This window comes from Elgaria multicarinata, chromosome 21 (genome assembly GCF_023053635.1).
Source record: "Elgaria multicarinata webbii isolate HBS135686 ecotype San Diego chromosome 21, rElgMul1.1.pri, whole genome shotgun sequence".
NCBI classification, from domain to species: domain Eukaryota; kingdom Metazoa; phylum Chordata; class Lepidosauria; order Squamata; family Anguidae; genus Elgaria; species Elgaria multicarinata.
In genome coordinates this window covers 9826890-9845251 of record NC_086191.1, presented here as the reverse complement: position 1 = coordinate 9845251, position 18362 = coordinate 9826890, and the positions used below count along the sequence as shown (strand labels likewise).

The 18362-nt window shown below is 50.5% G+C and overlaps 2 protein-coding genes and 1 long non-coding RNA gene across 3 annotated transcripts; 2 read left to right on the top strand and 1 right to left on the bottom strand.

The window, feature by feature from the left end:
- Positions 1-1121: 1121 nt before the first annotated feature.
- On the top strand, positions 1122-3734 carry KRTCAP2 (keratinocyte associated protein 2). The gene is made up of 5 exons (XM_063145686.1): positions 1122-1235; positions 2121-2275; positions 2680-2743; positions 2873-2939; positions 3471-3734. The coding sequence occupies exons 1-5, from the start codon at positions 1232-1234 to the stop codon at positions 3589-3591; spliced, it is 411 nt and encodes a 136-aa protein (XP_063001756.1). The 5' UTR covers positions 1122-1231; the 3' UTR covers positions 3592-3734.
- Positions 3679-16631, bottom strand: LOC134411960 (uncharacterized). The gene is made up of 2 exons (XR_010026376.1): positions 16418-16631; positions 3679-3891 (listed from the first exon to the last, which is right to left on the bottom strand). It is a non-coding gene; the product is annotated as an uncharacterized LOC134411960 (long non-coding RNA).
- Positions 16632-16768: 137 nt separating this feature from the next.
- DPM3 (dolichyl-phosphate mannosyltransferase subunit 3, regulatory) lies at positions 16769-18220 on the top strand. The gene is made up of 2 exons (XM_063145706.1): positions 16769-16835; positions 17644-18220. Exon 2 carries the CDS (start codon positions 17664-17666, stop codon positions 17943-17945), a length of 282 nt encoding a protein of 93 aa, XP_063001776.1. The 5' UTR covers positions 16769-16835; positions 17644-17663; the 3' UTR covers positions 17946-18220.
- The last annotated feature ends 142 nt before the right edge of the window (positions 18221-18362 follow it).

The window sequence follows — 18362 nt, the reverse complement described above, 5'->3', positions numbered from 1 at the left end:
GCCGCCCCGGCAGCGGTTGCGAACGCCTCGGTCTATTGCTGCCGAGAGCCGAGCCGTCGGGGAGTGTTTGGCGGGGGGGGGGGGGAGAGAGAGCAAGCAGTGCGCATGCTCATCCGGAGAGCCTCAACCCAACTCGCCCTCCCTCTTTTTCTCCCCCCACCCCGCTAGCTTTGAAGTGCTGATGTTGGCGAAGTGGGGGGGAGGGTGTAATTAATTATTAGCATCGCTTCTGCAGCACGATGGCTGCACATGAGGCTTTACGAAGGAACAAAAGCAAGCAGAAGGGGGAAAGGTCCCTGCCCCGAGAAGCCTCCAGTCTTTGCGCGCCATGCAGACCCAAGGGTGTGGTCGTTTGAGCTAGTCTGCTCAGCAGGCTTTGGGTCAAGTCCAACATCAGCCCTGTTTAGAGTAGACCCAATGAAATGAATGGGACTAGAGTTAACCGTGACTATCTTATCTCCCATTCATTTCAATGGGTTTACTCTAAGTGGGACTTATGTTGGATTTTACCCTTGGGCCCCGGAAGGGTGTTTTCACTATACGAAGGACTTAAGCCTTGGCCTAGGCAAAGTACTGATTAAAAAGGGTCCTCTGAGCCTATGCAGAGTGACTCCCCCCTTCCGCACAGGATAACGTTGCCACCACCAGTCTGGGATTGGAGCTGCTAAACACGAGGCTATACAGCTCTCCAGTAGCCATACCTGACATTATTATAGTGGGTTTTTAGCTCGACCGCTACTTTGTTTTAATATTTGCCCAGGCACCCCAATTGTCCTTGTGGATAAGGCAGGACTCGAACCTGTAACTGCAGGAGCCGCCCAGGCCTCCGCGTTCCACCTTCGACTCCTTTGTTCGATGCCTCCCCTGGGAAGCGTGGAAGAAAACCGTGCGCGCATGCGCCCTCTGGTGGCGAGCTCCAGGAAAATCAACGTGGCTTGTAACTATAATGACGCTCTACGGCCGCTAGGTGGGACTCATTGCTGCGCATGCGGAAACGCCCAAACGCACTCCACCCTCCCCTCGGGTGAAGGCGCGGAGGGCTTTCTACACATGCGCAGAAACAAAGGCACACGTCTCCTCTCGGAGCTGTGGGCAGTCCCGCGCGTGCGCACCGCGCAACCTTCCTCCAGGCGACGCATGCGCAGAGGAAAAAGAGCGAGGGAACTTTGGTTCAAACTAGGGGGGAAATTGCTTCTAAACGGACGGATCAGGGGGCGCCTCGCAGTGTATTATGGGTAAGGCGGCATTATGGAAGGAGGGCGCGGGTGTGTGTGTGTTAATAACATTGATGCACTTTGTTCATGAGAGGGACGAGCACCGAGAAATGTGTTGAGACCTTTGCTATCAGCTCCTTTTGCAGGCTCAAGGTGCATTGTGGGTAATGTGGCATTGTGGGTAATATGGGGAGGGGGCACCGTGCCACGGCTAAGGTGGGTCCCCCCAATCCCTCCTGGCCGTGCCAAGTTGCCAGCCCTGTGCCAATGCTTTTGCCATCAGCTGTGGCCTCTTGGCATACTCAGGGTGCATTGTGGGTAATGGGGCATTCTGGGTAACGTGGCACTGACAGAAGGACAGGGGCATCGTACCATGGCTAAGCTGGCTCGCACCAATCCCTCCCGACCATGCTACTCCACCGTCTGTGCCCATCTTTTGCAATCAGCTGTGCCTCTTTGCAGACTCTGGGTGCATTGTGGGTAATGTGGCATTATGGGTAACCTAGCACGGGAAGGGGAATGCTGGATCGTGGCTAAGGTGTGTCTTCCCAATCTGCTGGGCACTCCCCTCCGGGCTAAGGTTTTGCTATCATGCCAAACATATGCTACAGACAATAGAGAGCTGTGGCTAATGTGGCATCAGAAAGTGGACTGTCCCACGGCGAAGGTGGGTCTGGACAGTGCCTCCCACCTACTAGGTGCTGCTGTGCTGTGCCAAGAATTTTGCTATGAAGTGGCATCTCTGGCATGCTAGGAAAAGTTGTGCTACCAGCGGCTGGATCCTAGTGCCACCCTGCACTGGTTATGGCCGCCCCAGCAGTGCCTGTAGGGATACGCCTCTCACCCTCTTCACATCCCACAGCTGTGAGGACCAGCAGTGACCCTCTCCTTGTTCTGTCTCCCCAGCTGTCGGCACGGGAACGTCTTTGGTCCTCTCATCGCTGCTCTGTCTCCTGCTGTTCACGGGGATGCAGATGTACAGCCGCCAACTCGCCTCCAGCGAATGGTTGACCATCCAAGGGGGGCTGCTGGGCTCCACCCTCTTCATCTTCTCCCTTACAGTATCCTCAAGGCAGCCTACTTAGAGTTGGGTGTGTCCAGTGGGTTGAGGTGAACATTTATCCTTCCAGTGGTGTAAGATCAGTCTTTTAGCTGTCAAGAGGGTGTGGAGTATCCCATCTGCGCTGAGCATGTATAAACTTCCAGGAAGCAGATAGATCATTCAAAAGGCAGGTACATCCGTAAATCTTAAGGAGTGTTCCAATTTACAGAATTTATCCATATCCTAATCTTAGAAATAAAGTGCTGTGGTGGTTGCAGCTATTGGGGCAAGGCTGAACTGATGGAGAGCGGGGCTTAAGGGATGGAGAAGGAAGCATTTGGAGGGTTGCGGGACAGGAACAGAGCTCCTTCTCCCTTCCTGATGGGTTACGAGACATTTTCCTTGACAGCAAAACCTTTCCAGGCCTTCAACAACCTCGAAAGCTTAATCTTTGGCAAAGGATTCCAAGCTAAGATCTTCCCTGAAAGTAAGCCAAACGGATGTTGTGGGGCAGAACTGACTGCCTTGTGTGGGGCAGCTGGGGGGCCTTTGAGATTCTGGGGGGCAGCTAGGTTGTTTCTGATCACTTCTCTCTGACCCTTTTCTTTTCCACCAGTTATCAGCTGCCTTTTGCTGGCGTTGTTTGCGTCGGGATTGATTCACCGCGTCTGTGTCACCACCTGGTAAGTACACTCAGACCATGGGGGATGGGGCAGGAGAGTTGGGGTATCCCCAACACCCCCACCCAAATAAATCTGGATCAAGACAATCCAGATTCTAGCAGTTTTCCCCAACTGTCACGCCCTCCAGATGTTAGACCACAAGCCCCAATTGTGCTTCTCTAAGAACAGCCCTGCTGGATCAGACCAAGGGTCCATCTAGTCCATCATTCTGTCCCGAGTGGCCAGCCGGCTGCCCACAGGAAACCCACAAGCATGACATGTGTGCAACAGCACCTTCCTGCCCATGTTCCCCAGCAACTGGTGTACATAGGCACACTGCCTGTGATACTGGAGGTAGCACATGGCCATTGGGACCAGTAGCCATGGATAGCCTTCTCCTCCAGGAATTTATCCAACCCCCTTTTAAAGCCATCCATCCAAATTGGTGGCCATCACTACATATGAAGTCTTTATGAGGGCGCTTCCTCTCCTGTGCAGGTGGTTTGTTACTCTGGACTAACCTCTACCTCTGGCATTCCCCCCCCCCCCCAGTTTCATCTTCTCCATGGTGGCCCTGTATTACATCAACAAGATCTCCTCCACGCTTTACCAGTCGGCGACTCCCATGCCTGTGCCTGCCAAGACCGTCAGCAAAAGCAGGAAGAGAAATTGATGCTCATGAACCTCCCTTGTCCAGCTGGGGGGTCAGGGAGTGGTGGGGAAGGGAAAAGGTGGGTTCCAGCTCAGCAAAATCCAGATACCCAATGAAACATTTTTTTACTGTTTAAAAAACAATAATAAAAAATACAAAAACCACCCTGGCTTCTTCTGTGTCCTTAGGAAGGGATCCTTGTTGATTATTTACATAGATCTTTATATATTGGGGCTGCTGAGCCTCAGGCACAGTGTCCAAATCAGCTCTCCTGGGGTGAATCAATCCTGATGTAAACAACTCCAACAATAGGCGGGATAACTGTGGAGGAACAGAAGAGGGGAGAGGTCAGAGAGAAGTGATCAGAAACACCTTTTGTACACACACACGTTTTTAACCTGTGGCCATGTGCAGGTGAAGAAAAGTTGCCTGATAAAGAAATGCAGGCAGGTCTCATCACTCCCAGTATACAAGTCCTGGGTTCCCACAGTTGTGAGAAATGGTAGACTCCAGCAGGGGGCGCTACAGGACAGACAAGATCCGAGCTTGGAAGCGTTGCAATTGAGAAATGAATCCAAAATCGCCTTTTAAATCACTGCCCTCTTTTCACAATATATGTTAAGTATAATTTTGGGTTGAGGGTGTTGTCACTAATATGTTTCTTAAAGGATTAGAGAGGCCTAGGGTTGAACCTAGGACCTTCTGCATGCAAAACAGGTGCTCTACCACTGAGCTACTCCCATCTCTGGTTCCTGAGCTGAGGCCACCCACAAAAGATACTAGCTCCCAAGGTGGTCATGAAATTAGAACACACACACGAAGTCCATAGATCTTTCTACAAGTCAGTACATAATTATTAGAGCACAGCAATAGAGCAAGGTAAATAAAATATACGGGATATATAATACAACTGATCTGAAAGAAATTAAAGATACACGCATGACAGAAAAATCAGCAACCAACTTTACAAGCAGCATCCATCCCATTCATCTCCCAAAAATCAGTATCATCCATGCATTAATTGCAGCAGCAAAATATCTGGTTGTTTGTTAAATTATTGCCTTATTTTATGCCTGCCGACAAATTGGGGACATAAAACCCCGTCATTCCCAACAACGGGATCAGTAGCAGCGATAGAATGGTCCCTAAATGAAAGCCATGGCTATAACTCCATTCTTTGTCCCCAGCATTTGGTATTCAGATGACAAATAAGTATCTACTGACAGAAGGCGAGCTTGCTGGTAGTCACATCTTGACCATCAGCCCGCCTGACTCCATTTGCAGTCGGTACTGGAGGGAAGAGGCTGTAACCTCAACTGTTTGGCCGGTAGTGATATATGCTGTACATGTGTGAGACTCTATCATCCCTCTCTATGCATTTTAATGGCAAGCTGCTTTGGGGAGCCAACCTTGGCCAAACAATTCAAAAGATAAATTGCTTCTGGACATGGCACAACTGATAGCTGGGGCATGCTGGGAGTTGCAGTCCATCTGGAAGGCACCAGCTTGGAGGTGGATTTAGAAGCAGGAAGTTGGATTTGATTGGATCTTTGCCCTAATCCAGCAGGGCTCCTCCAGAAAAGCTAGGCCTTGGGGGTGGCAGCTGGGGCAAACCTACCTTTTATCCCCAAACATGGAGAATCACTTCTCCTGTAGTTAATCCCTTCCTTCCCTTGCTATTAAAACCACAGCCTTTCACTTAACTTACACCCATGAGACCAAACAGATCAAAGGTGTCAAAAAAGTATTTTATTAAGATTTGAAGGACATGGGTCTTTTCTATACAGTTCCTCTGAACACCAATCAGGTGCTAGAAGCCTCAGTTCCTATCCCCTAACCAACCTTAAACCATTTCCCCTATCAAGCTCCCCACCAGTTCACCCACAGGCCTAATAGGAAAAGTTGAAAGGCAGTCTTCTTTCTGGCTGGGTTCATCCACAGGCCTGACAAGACAGCTTGGAAGGAAGTCTTCTTTCTGGTCAGATCAACTTCCACCTGGCACTTTAAATCCTGTTCCCTGGGCTTCTGAAGTCTTCTGTCTGGTCCAGCATCTGCTCAAGTATCCAGAACCCTGATACTAGCAATCAGGCTTCAGCTCTTTCCTTTAAAGGTTGCTTCAGGACTTCCTCTCTCCTGACAGGCCTTCAACTTCTGCCTCACAGGTTCTCAGCTCAATCTTCAGACCAGCAACGACAGCAACCACCAACATTCAGGCTTCAGCTCTTTCTTCCAAAGGCTGCTTCAAGAGTCTTCCTCTCCCCTCTTGCAGGCCTTCTTCAGCTTCCTGTGCTCTCAGCTCAGCCTTCAGGTCTAGTAGCTGCTCTTCCCCCTAGCTGACGTCTTCTTCAGGCTCCCCAACTTCTCCGGAAGACCCTTCCAGTTGACCCTTCCTCAGGCAACTCTCCAGTCAGACTGCCCTGCCAGGCTCTCCACAGCCCCTTATATTCGCTCCAGTCCCATCCCTCCAGCCAATCAGCTTTAGGGTGCCCAACATTCCATCTCCCCATCTCCGGGCAAACTTCCGACCAATGGGCATCTTTAGAATGTTCAGTTTCCCCCCAATCAGATGGTGCCAACTTCAATCCTACCTTCCCCTATAAATAGAGAGAACAGGCTTCATTTTCACCTCTTTTCGGTAATGGTGACTGCCAGTTTTTCTTCTACTCTTAACCCCTTCAGGTCATCAGTGGTTGAAATAAAACATGACTCGCTCGCTAACCCTTGGTGTAAAAGGGTTAGCGGCCTAAGTGTGACTTAGTGAATTGTCCGAAGGGCCCCGCACAATGCCTGCCCCAAACCTGGCCCCGGTACGATCAAACATCATCCTGGCCTTGCAATGTGAGGCCTTTCCCCATCTCTGTTCTGACTTCTGCACCAGGCCCTAGGGAAGGAGAGCGGTACGAGGGGTTGGGGGAGAGGAGAGGGTTTAGCAACGAGTCAGGGGGTGGAAATAGCCCCTTCTCCGTCCAGTCGCATTCCATCCAGAGGAAAGCTGTTCAGAGCAGTGTTTGTTTTGTAACTGAAACCGCTCCACCGTCGCTTGCCCGGCCTGGCTGTTTCGAGGCAAAGCTGGAGCCGAAAATTGATCCCGATTCCTTGCTCTCCTCACTGGGGGCTGGGAGCTTCTTTCTTTTCCTGCAAGACCAGCAGGAAGGGACTGCCAGGACTCCCCCGCTGCCCCGGGTGCAATAGGGGTGCAAAAGCAGGCATCACAAATCCGACCGCAAACACCCTGCTACTTCTTAAAATGATGCAATGTGTTTTCCTTTTCGGCATGTAAAAAGCCCTGGATCAAAAAGCTGGCTCTGAGGTTTAGTGTGGGCAGCAGGTTAGGCGGGGCAGGGGACCCGTTGCCCCTTTTCATCGGCCTTATTTTATTATATTTATTTATTTAAAGCATTTTTATAGCGCCGCCTCACCATTTCTGGCATCGAGGCGCTTTACAATAACATATAAAACAATTCCATTAAAACCCTCAACCCACATTAAGACAATTCCATTAAAACCCTCACCCTCAAACCATTAAAAGCCCTCGACCCCCAATTTAAACCACCCCCTCCCCAGGCTCTTGTGAAAATAAAAACGCCTTACAAAGGCGTTTGAAGCAATTGAGAGTGGGAGCCTGTCTAATCTCCAGGGGCACATTGTTCCATAACCGGGGGCCAGCCACTGAAAAAGCCCTGGCCCCCACACATTCTACTTTGTAGCAGGGGACCATCAGGGCACCCTGCTCCTGAGAGCGAGTCTGCCAATGGTGAGACACAGGAGAGAGGCGAGTGCTCAGGTATCCAGGACCCAAGCAATGCAGGGCTTTATACATGGTCAACAAAACCTTGTAGCGCACCCTAGCAGCCAATGGAGCTCTTGAAGCACTAAAGTGATAGAAGACCACTTCGGGAGCCCCTTGACCAACCTGGCTGCTGCATTTTGTACAGCCTGTAGGCATTGGATTTGCTTCAAGGGAAGCCCTGTATACAACAGATTGCAATAGTCCAGTCTGGAAAGAACCAGCCCGACACAAGATAGCCAGCATGGATTAGGAGCAGAAAAATCTGGGTTCAACCCACCCCCGCAGCCATGACGGCTACTGGGGAAACTTGAAGCGCTCACCCATTGTCCCCAAATCCCCTTTCCCCCTCGGGTTTCAGACTCCGCCGGTGATTCACAAGACAGCTGGGTTTGATGGGTTGCGTTGTTTTTAACTCAGCGTACGTCTCGGAATTCTGGAAAACAACACGGATGAGTTACCTGCTTGCCTTGCGGGTGGGTGTCTGTGTGTCAGGGGTTGAACCCAGAGCTTGCAACGCTGGTCACAAGTTCTGTCAGGATGGGGCATATGTTGGAGAGGTCAAACCGCCACAGTCTACAGCATCTGGGGCCAGGGGGAGGCAGAGGGAGGGGGAGAAAGACTGCAATTCTGTGGGCATGTTTCAGAGAAAATGTGAAAGGAAAGAGCAAAAAAAAGAAAGAAAGAAAAAGATGGAGAAAAAGAACCACACCATTTTTGTGTGGAGAGTGCTCAGGAAGAACAACGGTGGCACAGCTGAGCTGGCGACTCCAAAAGAAGCTTTGAAATCTCCCCACCCAAAATATGCCACCCAGAAAAGAGACCGGCATAACGTTGGTACATGATCTGTCAGCACCGTCGGACTACTAGCACAAAGGAGGGATCAGCCATGGCATTCCACAGAAGGCAAGCTGCTCTCCCTCCCGCCTCCCCTTCCCAGCACGGAGCAATGGATGCTCCGGAGATGTTTGTTCAGACCTGCATAAACAGCCAGGAAAAATCCAAGGAAAAGCGGGCAGGTCGGAGCAGGCCCGAACATCGAGAATCTATTTACTTGGTGTTCAAAGCAAGGCTGGAAATTCTCTCTCCCTCTTTCTCCAGAAGAGTTGGAGGCAGGGTTGTAAAATCGCTACTTGCCCAACTCGCCTGGGGCGGGTGAAGATTTGGATCCAGGTGACCCCCAGACACAGATTTATTATTCTTTTGGAAATGGGCAGGGAGTTCATTCAGCTTCACTTTCAGCCAGTTGCCATGTGCTGCAAGTGACTTACACTAATACGTTACAGGCATGCGAGGAAAGGGGGGAAAGCCTTGAGGGCCGGTAACTTGCATACATTGATTTCCAAGGGTTAGTTGGGACTGGAAGAAGAGGAGGAGGAGGAGAGGCGGTTTCCCTGCCATCCCCTCCTCCCTCCAAAAAACCCAAAAGGTCCCAGGTCTCCAGCTAAGGCAGAAAAGAAGTCTCGTCTGAGAGCTGCATGCCAGATGGACCCGTCTAGACTTGGAAGGCAAGCAGCTTTCTCCTATGTTACTTAATAGGGTGATCGCGTCAACGTTTACTCTGCCATCCTATACCTACTTCCACAGAAATAAGGCCCAGCAATGGAGGCTGGTGGCTCTGATGTCAGTGGGGTGGAGAATCCGCTCTGGGTTTCAGTGAGAACCACCTTGGTTCTGACTGAAGCACCTTCGACAGCTCCTTTAGAGTTCTGACTGAAACCCAGAGCGGGTTCACCGCCCCACTGGCATCTGGCTTGGGACTTGTGTCTGAATAAACATGCACAAGGTTGCACCCCACACAAACTAGAGTGATAGATTTTAAAGCATTTCATTGACTTAAACAGGTGCCCTGTTTAATCAAGCGTCCCAATCAGATTCATGGGATGATCCCCACTGGGTTCAAGTCTTATGAAAGCTTGAACCCAGTGGGGCTCAACAACCCCCCCCCCCCCCGAGGCTTCCCAAGGCAGATCAGGGCTGGCAGAAGCTTCTTCGTTCGTTGGCTATCTTGCAAGAGACGGAGACCGTCCAGAGGTTGGTTTTGGCAGGAGAACAAAGGCACCCGCCCTGCTGCGGCAGATGGCAGCACTGCTGGCGCTGGACGGATCGCTGACGGATGGAGCAGGTGGGAGAGCCACTCCCAGGCCCAAGGAAGCGAGATGTTAACTCGTGCACGTTGGTGCTGTGTGTCCAAAGTGCAAGCTCAGCATCCTCACAGCAAAAGCGTGTGTGTTTACACACACATAGATAGCAGCCTCTATCAGGGCTACGTAGGCGCCCCCTCTTTTCCACCTGAGCCGCTGTTTAATGAGTATGCGAAGAACCTCTGTTTTTAATAGAAGAAAATAAAGTGGTAAGCAGCTAGTCCTTATTGTATCGACATTTGTGCATCATTTGTGGAGCGATTTTTTTTTAAAAAAACCAAACCAAGTCTCCTGGGAATCAAACCTGACCCTTTCTGTTACACCGACATTCCAACCCTGTCGCCCTCCAGGTTCCTTGGACTACAACTCCCATTATCTCCAGCCAGCATGTTGCAACAGTCAGCCATGGAAGTGACAGCCTCAGGAGGAGGTGGGCTCTCCATCACTGGAGGTGTTTAAGCAGGCCCATCCTTCAGGGATGCTGTCATGGCGAGCTTCCCACACTGAGCAGGGGGTTGGACTAAATGACCTCTAGGACCCTTTCATTCTAACATTCTATGATTCTGTGAAAGCTCTGAGCTGCCCCTCCCTGCTGAACCTGGCCTGATTTAGCTGGGTCGGTAGGAGTGGGTGGCGGATTTGGCCTCCAGAGTTTGCATCAGAGATCTGCAATCCCCCTCCCTGCTGTCCCGAGCCCACCACGAACGTGCCTGGGCCTGTGGGGGTTGCTGTCCGGTTCAAGCGTTCCTCCCCAGCATGGGCAAAGGTCGGAGTGTGCGTAAGGCAGTCGGAGCAGTGACGTTCTAAGAACCAAGAGAGAACGAGTGAGAAGGGCACACACACACCCCAGGCAAGGTTTCGGGGTGGGGATTGTTTCTATGCACTCCATCAACCAGGAGCAAGGACTACAGTGACTCCGGCCACCCCACGCCCCTGAACATCACCCCTCCTCTGTTCCCAAAGCCAAAGCCACCCTGGAAACAACAACTCTCTCTCTCTCTCTCTCTCTCTCTCTCTCTCTCTCTCTCTCTCTCACACACACACACACACACACACACACACACACACACACACACACACACACAAACACACACACACACACACACACACACACACACACTGCAACCTTCCCAGTTTAGCCCAAGAACGGGGGTTCCCAAAACAGGGATTACATTTCCCATCAAAAGTCTCTTTCTTACACACACACACCCGCCCCCTGATCTCCAGCACGAAGAGAAATAATACTCCTGCACATGCGCATTGCCCTGAATTCGAATTGCGGCGGAGTAAAACGTGTCTCTTTTGAGACACGGCCCATAGCTGTTTTTAGGAATCTACCAGCATCATTTGGATAAAATTGGGGGGTGGCTTTTGGATCCCATTAATTCTCCTAGAGTGTGCCCACCCCCGCCCTCCCGGACAATAATTCAAGCTCTGTTGATTGTACAGAATTCAGGAGGTTTTTATTTATGTATGTATACATTTTTTACTTCTTACATTTACGGTATATCCTGCCTTTGTTCCTCTTGCAAGGGACCCAAAGCGGTTTACCCGGCCCTCCTCTTCTCCATTTTATACTCACAACAACCCTGTGAGGTAGATTAGGCTAAGAGCCAGCGACTGGCCCAAAGTCACACAATGAATTTCATGGTTGAGTAGGGACTGGAACCCGGATCTCCCAACTCCCAGTTCTCTGGCTAGTTGATGGCAGGATGGCAGCTGTCAACCGGTCAAATACATCATGCTGCTGCACGCCATCTATCAACTCCAGTCAAATACTTCAAGCCACTGCATGTCACCCATCAATCAGTCAAATCAAACACTGTCAAATATAAAACACTACTGCATGTCAAACTGAAGGAATAAAGCAGGCACTTCACATTTGAAGGAACGTCTCCATCAGGGATACATTCTTCATTGTGTTGGATATTTTACTAGCAAATGGACCTGACTTTGCACAGGTTGAAACAACCTTTAGTTTGATAGAATGAAGCCTTCGAGCAAATGTACACACTTGCCAGAGTTGGACCCCCTACCATGGGGCCCCCTAGAGTGCCCTGAGGGAGGGGCCTGTCCATTCTATTCCCCTGAGGGGGGGCTGCCCCACAGCAGGGCAGAGGGGGCAGCTATATATGTAACTCCATCCCCTGGACTACTCACCCTAAGCTTTAAACTGTATCGAAGACTGCAAAGCTATGCGCTAGTGAGGGATGGCTGCCACCTAGTGACTGAAGATGACAGTGCAATTTTCAAAATGCATGGACACTTTTAAATTAACCAATGCGCTTTTTTTAAAAAAAGGAATAACCCCCAGGGGCACAGCCATAACATTCCCTTAGTACACATGCCAAGTATCAGGTGTCTAGGTTTCACGACCTTGGCACTGACGGAGTGCCAGACAGACACGCCTCCCTTTTAATTATTAGAGATGGTTTCGAAACATTTGCTTTGTAAGCCGCCCCGGAAGGAGATGCAAATCAAATTTAAACCAGGAAATAAATAAATCTGGTATTCAGGAGCAGTATTTATGTATGTATGTATCTACTGGCTTCCACCCCTTGGATAGCTCCTTGAGAGTTCTGACTGGTTCGGACTGAAACCCGGAGCGGATTCACCGCCCCACCAACCTCGGAGCCACCAGCCTCCACTGGGAGCCTGTGTCCTTTTGCGTTCGGAGGACACTGACACCGTCCGAATGAGATCTGGGGATTGCCCCGAGGGTGGCAGTTCCGCCGCCTGCCTCAGCCAGGTAGATCCCGCCGGGCTGAAGGAGGAGACGCCACCTCTTGCTGGGAGGCCCTGCCAGGTTTGCTCGCTTCAGCATTTTGATAAGCTTGTCCCCCACACACCCCACTCCCACCCCCGCCGCCGCCAAGAGTCTCCATATCTAATGAGGCAGCATTCCTGGACAGACGCCTTCGGGGAGAACACGCCAGGTTACAGCTGTCTGCAGCGTTGAAGGAGCTCGAAGGGCGCCCAGACTTCGCAGAGGGAGGGGGAAGTGAGGGGCACCCAAAAGGGAGTTGCCGAAGGAGACACACGGAGCACTTGGTGCTTCGTTAGCAAGGGTAAGGTGCTCTGTGCATGCCCAGAGAGCCTTCTCTGACTCTACCCCCTGGTTATCAAGGGAAAGGCACTCTGCGCATGCCCAGAGAGTCTTCTGCAGAGTCTGACTCCCTTCCCTGTTAGTAAGGGAAAGGCATTCTGCATGCCCAGAGAGCCTTCTCTGACTCTACCCCCTGGTTATCAAGGGAAAGGCGCTCTGCGCATGCCCAGAGAGTCTTCTGCAAAGTCTGACTCCCTTCCCTGTTAGTAAGGGAAAGGTGCTCTGTGTATGTCCAGAAAGTCTTCTGCCGAGTCTCATTATCATCATAAAGGAAACCATCAAATCGTGACCGCATGACACTCCTTTTTAAAAGGAGCCGTTGACAAAGAGCATAGCGCTAAGTCCAATGCAGATTGAAACACAGACATTCTAAGGGGTTCTCTTAAAAAACAGCCATGATGGGGCCATGTGCACTCGCTAGGGGAGGGAATTCCACAAACATGGGGCCACCATGGAAAAAGCCCTGCTATCGACGGTCCAGGCAGCGTGGCCTTCGAGGCATATCGTAAAGACAGGGAGGCTCATTCCCTTCAGAAGTCCAAAATAAAAAGTTGTGAGGGGCGAGGAAAATCTCACCCAACTAAGAAAATCCAGGAACAAAATTCTAGTGTTTCGCTTCCCCGAAGTTGACACGCAGCGATGACTGTACCGGCTAGCACAATGGGTCACTCCCGCTCAGTTCTCCGGCCTCCCACGGATCCCCATCTTAAGCCCGACACTTCGCCAACTTCTCTTTCAGCTACAGTCCAAATCCCAACTGGATGCAAAGGAAGCCAGATGCTTCCTGCGGAAAGCCACCTTGGTTCTTCCGAACATACAAACCTCGCCGTTCCCTTTGGGTCCGATTCAAGGAACCAGGCGCAGCAGCGATGGCGGTGGTAGGGGGACGGCAGAAGGGGGGCACGCTTGTTTGTTTGCAGAGAATGAAATGCTGAGTGCCGCAGTAACCACTACTCGGCACTGCCTCTACTGCCTCTACTAACAGATCTGTGCCCAGCAGGTTTATTTGCTATATTTTACCCTACTTTTCAGACAAGTGTTAAGAACATGAGAAGTGCCCTGCTGGATCAGACCAAGGGTCTATCTAGTTCAGTGCTCTGTTCACACAGTGGTCAACCAGCTGTCAACGAGGGTCCCACAAAGCAGGACACAGTGCATCAGCACCCTCCCACCCATGTTCCCCAGCAACTGGTGCACACAGGCTTACTGTCTTAGATACTGGAGGTCGCACATAACCATCAGGTCTAGTAGCCGTTGATAGCCTTCTCCTCCAGCAATTTATCCAACCCCCTTTTAAAGCCATCCAAAATGGTGGCCATCACTACATCTTGTGGTAGTGAGTTCCATAGTTTAACTATGCACATTGTTTGATAAAGTCCTTCCTTTTATTTGTCGTGGCTCTCCCACCCATCAGCTTCATGGGATGACCCCGGGTTCTAGTATTTTGAGAGAGGGAGAAAAATGTCTCCCTGTCCACATTCGCCATACCGTGCATAATTTTGTCCACCTCTATCACGTCTCCCCTTAGCCTCCTTTTTTACCAAGCTAAACAATCCCAGCTATTGTAACCTTCCATCATAGGGGAGATGCTCCAGCCCCTTAACCATTTTAGTTGCCCTTTTCTGCATTTCCCCCCCAGCTCTATAATATCCCCGCCCCCCAGCAACTGGGGTACACAGGCAGACAGCCTCTGAAACTGGGGGTAGTGTTTAGCCACGAAGCCTAGTAGCCCTTGATAGCCTTTTCCTCCATCGATGTGTCTAATCCCCTTTTAAAGCCATCCAAATTGGCGGGCCTGGGTCCCCTGGCTGGAAGAAGAAGGGCTTGTCTACCAGGGCATGACCCCTGGACTTTCCCCCTGCTGCCCTTGACAGGGATCCCATTTCTTGCGTCACTTGCTGGCCGGCACATCAATGGGAACGTCTGAGTGGCTGGTTCCCAGCGCCCGCTACGGCTTCACAAAGGAAACGCGAGGCCAGGCAACAGGGGAACAGCCTGGAAGTGATGCCAGTCCACTAGTGTACAGCCAGGGGGGAACAAGGCCCCCCTCCTTTCCCCAACCCAATTCCTGCATTGGCAAAGCCTGGGGCCGACGCTACTTGGCACCCAGAAGGTGTGCAGTGGCGGCTGAGTGCCTGGCATGGGAACATAGGAAGCACCAGTAACCCAGTATTATCTACCTACCAACTGCACACAGCCTCTCTCCGGAACTTCAGGCAGGATTGTGTTCCCACCACATTGAACCTGCGGCCTTCTGCATGCACTCAGCCGCTGAGCTAAGATCCTTCCTCTAACGCAAGTTTCTAGTCCTCATTGTTCAAAAGGGCAGGGGCCAAAAATATATTTTTAAAAAACCCAGCCTGTTTTAGCCTAAACTGCTAGTAATTGAGAGGCATTTCAACCTTTTCGGGCAGGGGAAAACTGCACAAAATCCCAAAAGTTACAAAGTGGCGAGCTAGCTTTGACCTTCACCCTTGCCTCCGGTGTTCTCCCCGCATCAAATTTTTCAATGGTAAGATGCTGAGATTTGTGAGCTCCGCAGGGCGAACGTTTGCCCTTTTGCCCTTTGCAAACCGCCAGGCACGCTGATGATGCAATTCCAATAAAAGGGCAAAGGAAAGAAATGTGGGGTTTGGGGGGCATGGTTGGAAAAGCCCCACTTGTTACAGTGGAGGGGGGGCTTTTGCATTGCCCCATCTCAAAGACCAGGCCTGAGAGAGCTGGAAAAGGTGAAGGAAAGGGCAGCCCAAATGAACGGGGTGATTTGGTTAGAGCAACTCTCCTAGGAAGAAAGACTAAAGTAGGGTCGGGGAAAATTGTCTTGTGGGATCTCCTCCCTGTGTGTATTTTTTTAGCTAGATCTTTGAGGTCCATCACATGGAGCCCTGTGTTTCGCTATGCCAGGCTTTCATTTAAAATTAAAGAGTACCTCTGAGCATATGTTAAGCTCAGGATCTTTTGCTTCATTGCCAGAACAGAGCTCCTGGATTTTTCACATAAAAATCCACTCCGGATATCCCCACAAGTTTCCTTCCTTTTAGCAGACACTCCACACACACAGATACCCACAATGACTTTTAGGCGTTGCTGTTATTTAACAGTTGGCAGTCGGAAACCCTTTCCAATCTACTGCAAGACACACAAAGATCTACCAATCCACTTTTGCCCAGGTTGGTGACAAGGGCAGGCATGATGGGGCAGGATGATGGGCCAGGATCCCACATCGCAGAAGGGGCCCACTGACCAGAGCCCCCTGGAGTTGCTGGGGCATGCTGGGAATTGTAGGACTTTTTCTTTTGTCGGAACATGCATAGGATTGGGCTCAAGCTTGATAAAAATACAGGTGCAAGTGATGTGATATAGAGAGAGAGCCAACTCATTAAATACAGTTAAAAACATAAACAAAACTAGTGATGAAAACCAGCCAAGAACTTTAACAGGAGTTAAAACCATCAATAAATAGCGGGGATTTAAATAGCTACGTTTTAAAACTTCCAATGCAAGGCTTAGCCTAGGAATGCAGGTAAAGGAAGCATCTAAACATTTATCATCGCTGTTGCATCTTGCAGCACTCTCTTTCAGTCTAAATATGCATAGGATTGTGCCCTTATTCCTGTGTCTTTAGACCTTCGTTTGCATTTGATTGTATTATTGTTCTATTATTTTAAAATAATTGCATGTCACCCAGAGAACTTGTTTTAGAGACCTCCTAAAAATACAAATAAAACAAATAAAACTCCTGCTCTAAGTTAAATTAGGGAGGGGAGGGTCACCTTTTAATTCCTAAAATGAGAAAGGGCAAACACTTACCCCCGAAGTGTGAAATGTTGAACCCTGAGAGCCGTTTCAACACGTCGCAGCGGGTTGCACTCTGCCCATGCTCAGTGGAACGCTTTCATATTTGCCTTCAGGCGCCAGGGGGTTAAAACCTCGAGCTGAAAAATAGAAAGGGGGAACCTAATGAGCCCTAGCAGGACTGCAAAGTTTGAGGGGTGTGGGAGGAAAGCCCCGAGCCAGGGAAGGAAACCTATATTCGCAGCAAAAAAACAAAGATGAGATAAAACTACAACTCCCAGTGTGCACCGCGCCGCTCTGTCGGCGCCTTTGTCTCAGGAGAGGCGGTGATTGGAGGGAGGGGCGACGTCGTCACGGCGGGCGCGACGCTCGGCCAGCAAAAGGTACGGCAGCAATCAAGGACCTCTGTAGCCCAGGGAGGAATTGACTACAGGTGGGTCGTTGGCAGGGGAGGAAATTGACCAGGTGATGGAGGAGCGTGACAGAGGATTGCATGGGAGTGGGGGGGGGGGAAGGACTGGGTAACGGTGGCAGAGAGTTAGGAAGAATTTCATCGGTGGGAGTGGGCGATCTCATGCTCTTTGAATTTATTATCTAATAAAACATTGGGCAGCGGAATAAAATCATGATGTTAGAATTGCATTCTTTTTAAAAAGGCTGCACCGCGAAATAAAATCATGTTAGAATTGCATTCTTTAAAAAAGAAAAGGAAAAAGGATGCACAGAATAAAATCCTGCTCATAGAATTGCATTCTTTTTTTTTTTAATAAAAGCTTGTAGTGCAGGATTCAATAATGTTCGAATTGCATTCTTTTTTAAAAGGCTGCACTGCGGAATAAAATCCTGCTCTTCAGAACTGCATTCACACAAAATGTTTTCCAGTGGAAGCACGTCCTGCTCTTGGAAGACCACTGGTCAGAATTTTAAGACTGCTGGTGTAGACCAGCCTTGCCCAGCCCCGTGCCCTCCAGGTGTGTCCAGGGACAACTGTACTTTGCCGTAATTTGTGGTTTAAACGTTTGCAAACTGCCCAGAGTGCTTCGGCTACTGGGCAATATAGAAATGTAATAAATAAATAAATAAAAATTCATAACCTCCTAACATCCCCCAGGCAGATGTCTGGGAATTGTACTTGGAACACATCTGGCGAGCACGGCTGAGCTAGGCCCATGCCCTGTCTTGATAGCGAAGGCAGCTTTATCCGGAGCATCCTTTAGTGCTGACTTCCTTTCCCCTTGCAGGCCCAGCCAGCGCTCCTGCCATGACGAAACTCCTGCAGTGGTTGGTGACGCTGGCTCTCCTGGGCACTGTCTGGGCAGCTCTCACTCTGGGCCTCTTGGGGCTGGATCCGCTGCCCCCACCCTGGCACCAGGTGCTCTGGCCCCTGCCCACCTACCTGCTGGTGGCGTTTGGTTGCTACGCACTGGGTGTCGTCGGCTACCGCTTGGCCACCTTCAACGACTGCGAGGAAGCGTCGCGAGAGCTCCAATCCCAAATCCGAGAGGCCCGGGACGACCTCACCCGGCGCGGCCTGAAGTTCTGATCCTGCCATAGGACCGGGCGCTGTGTCCCTGGCAAGAAGAGGTGCCATCCAGACCAATTAAACCCCCCAGAGAATATGACTTGAGCTCCCCAGATGGTTTCTCTCTCCCATCTCTTGATCACCCTTCAGTGTGACCAAGAAACCAACTAATCGTTGCCCACCGCCTTGGGAGAGCTTCTGCCCTGAAAGGCGGCCAAGATATATTTTAAATACATAAAACATGGAAAAATAAATAAAAATCAACTGAGCCCAGTGACGCTTTTTCAAAATAATAAGCTGTTTTGCTGGGAACTGATTGGAAAGGTCCCATAGGCACAGGATGGCAAGAGGAGGCGAGCAACCACGCATAGGATGGCGTTGGAAAATGATGGCATTGCCCTTCCGCCATGGTTGGGATGGACCGGCAGAAATGAAGGA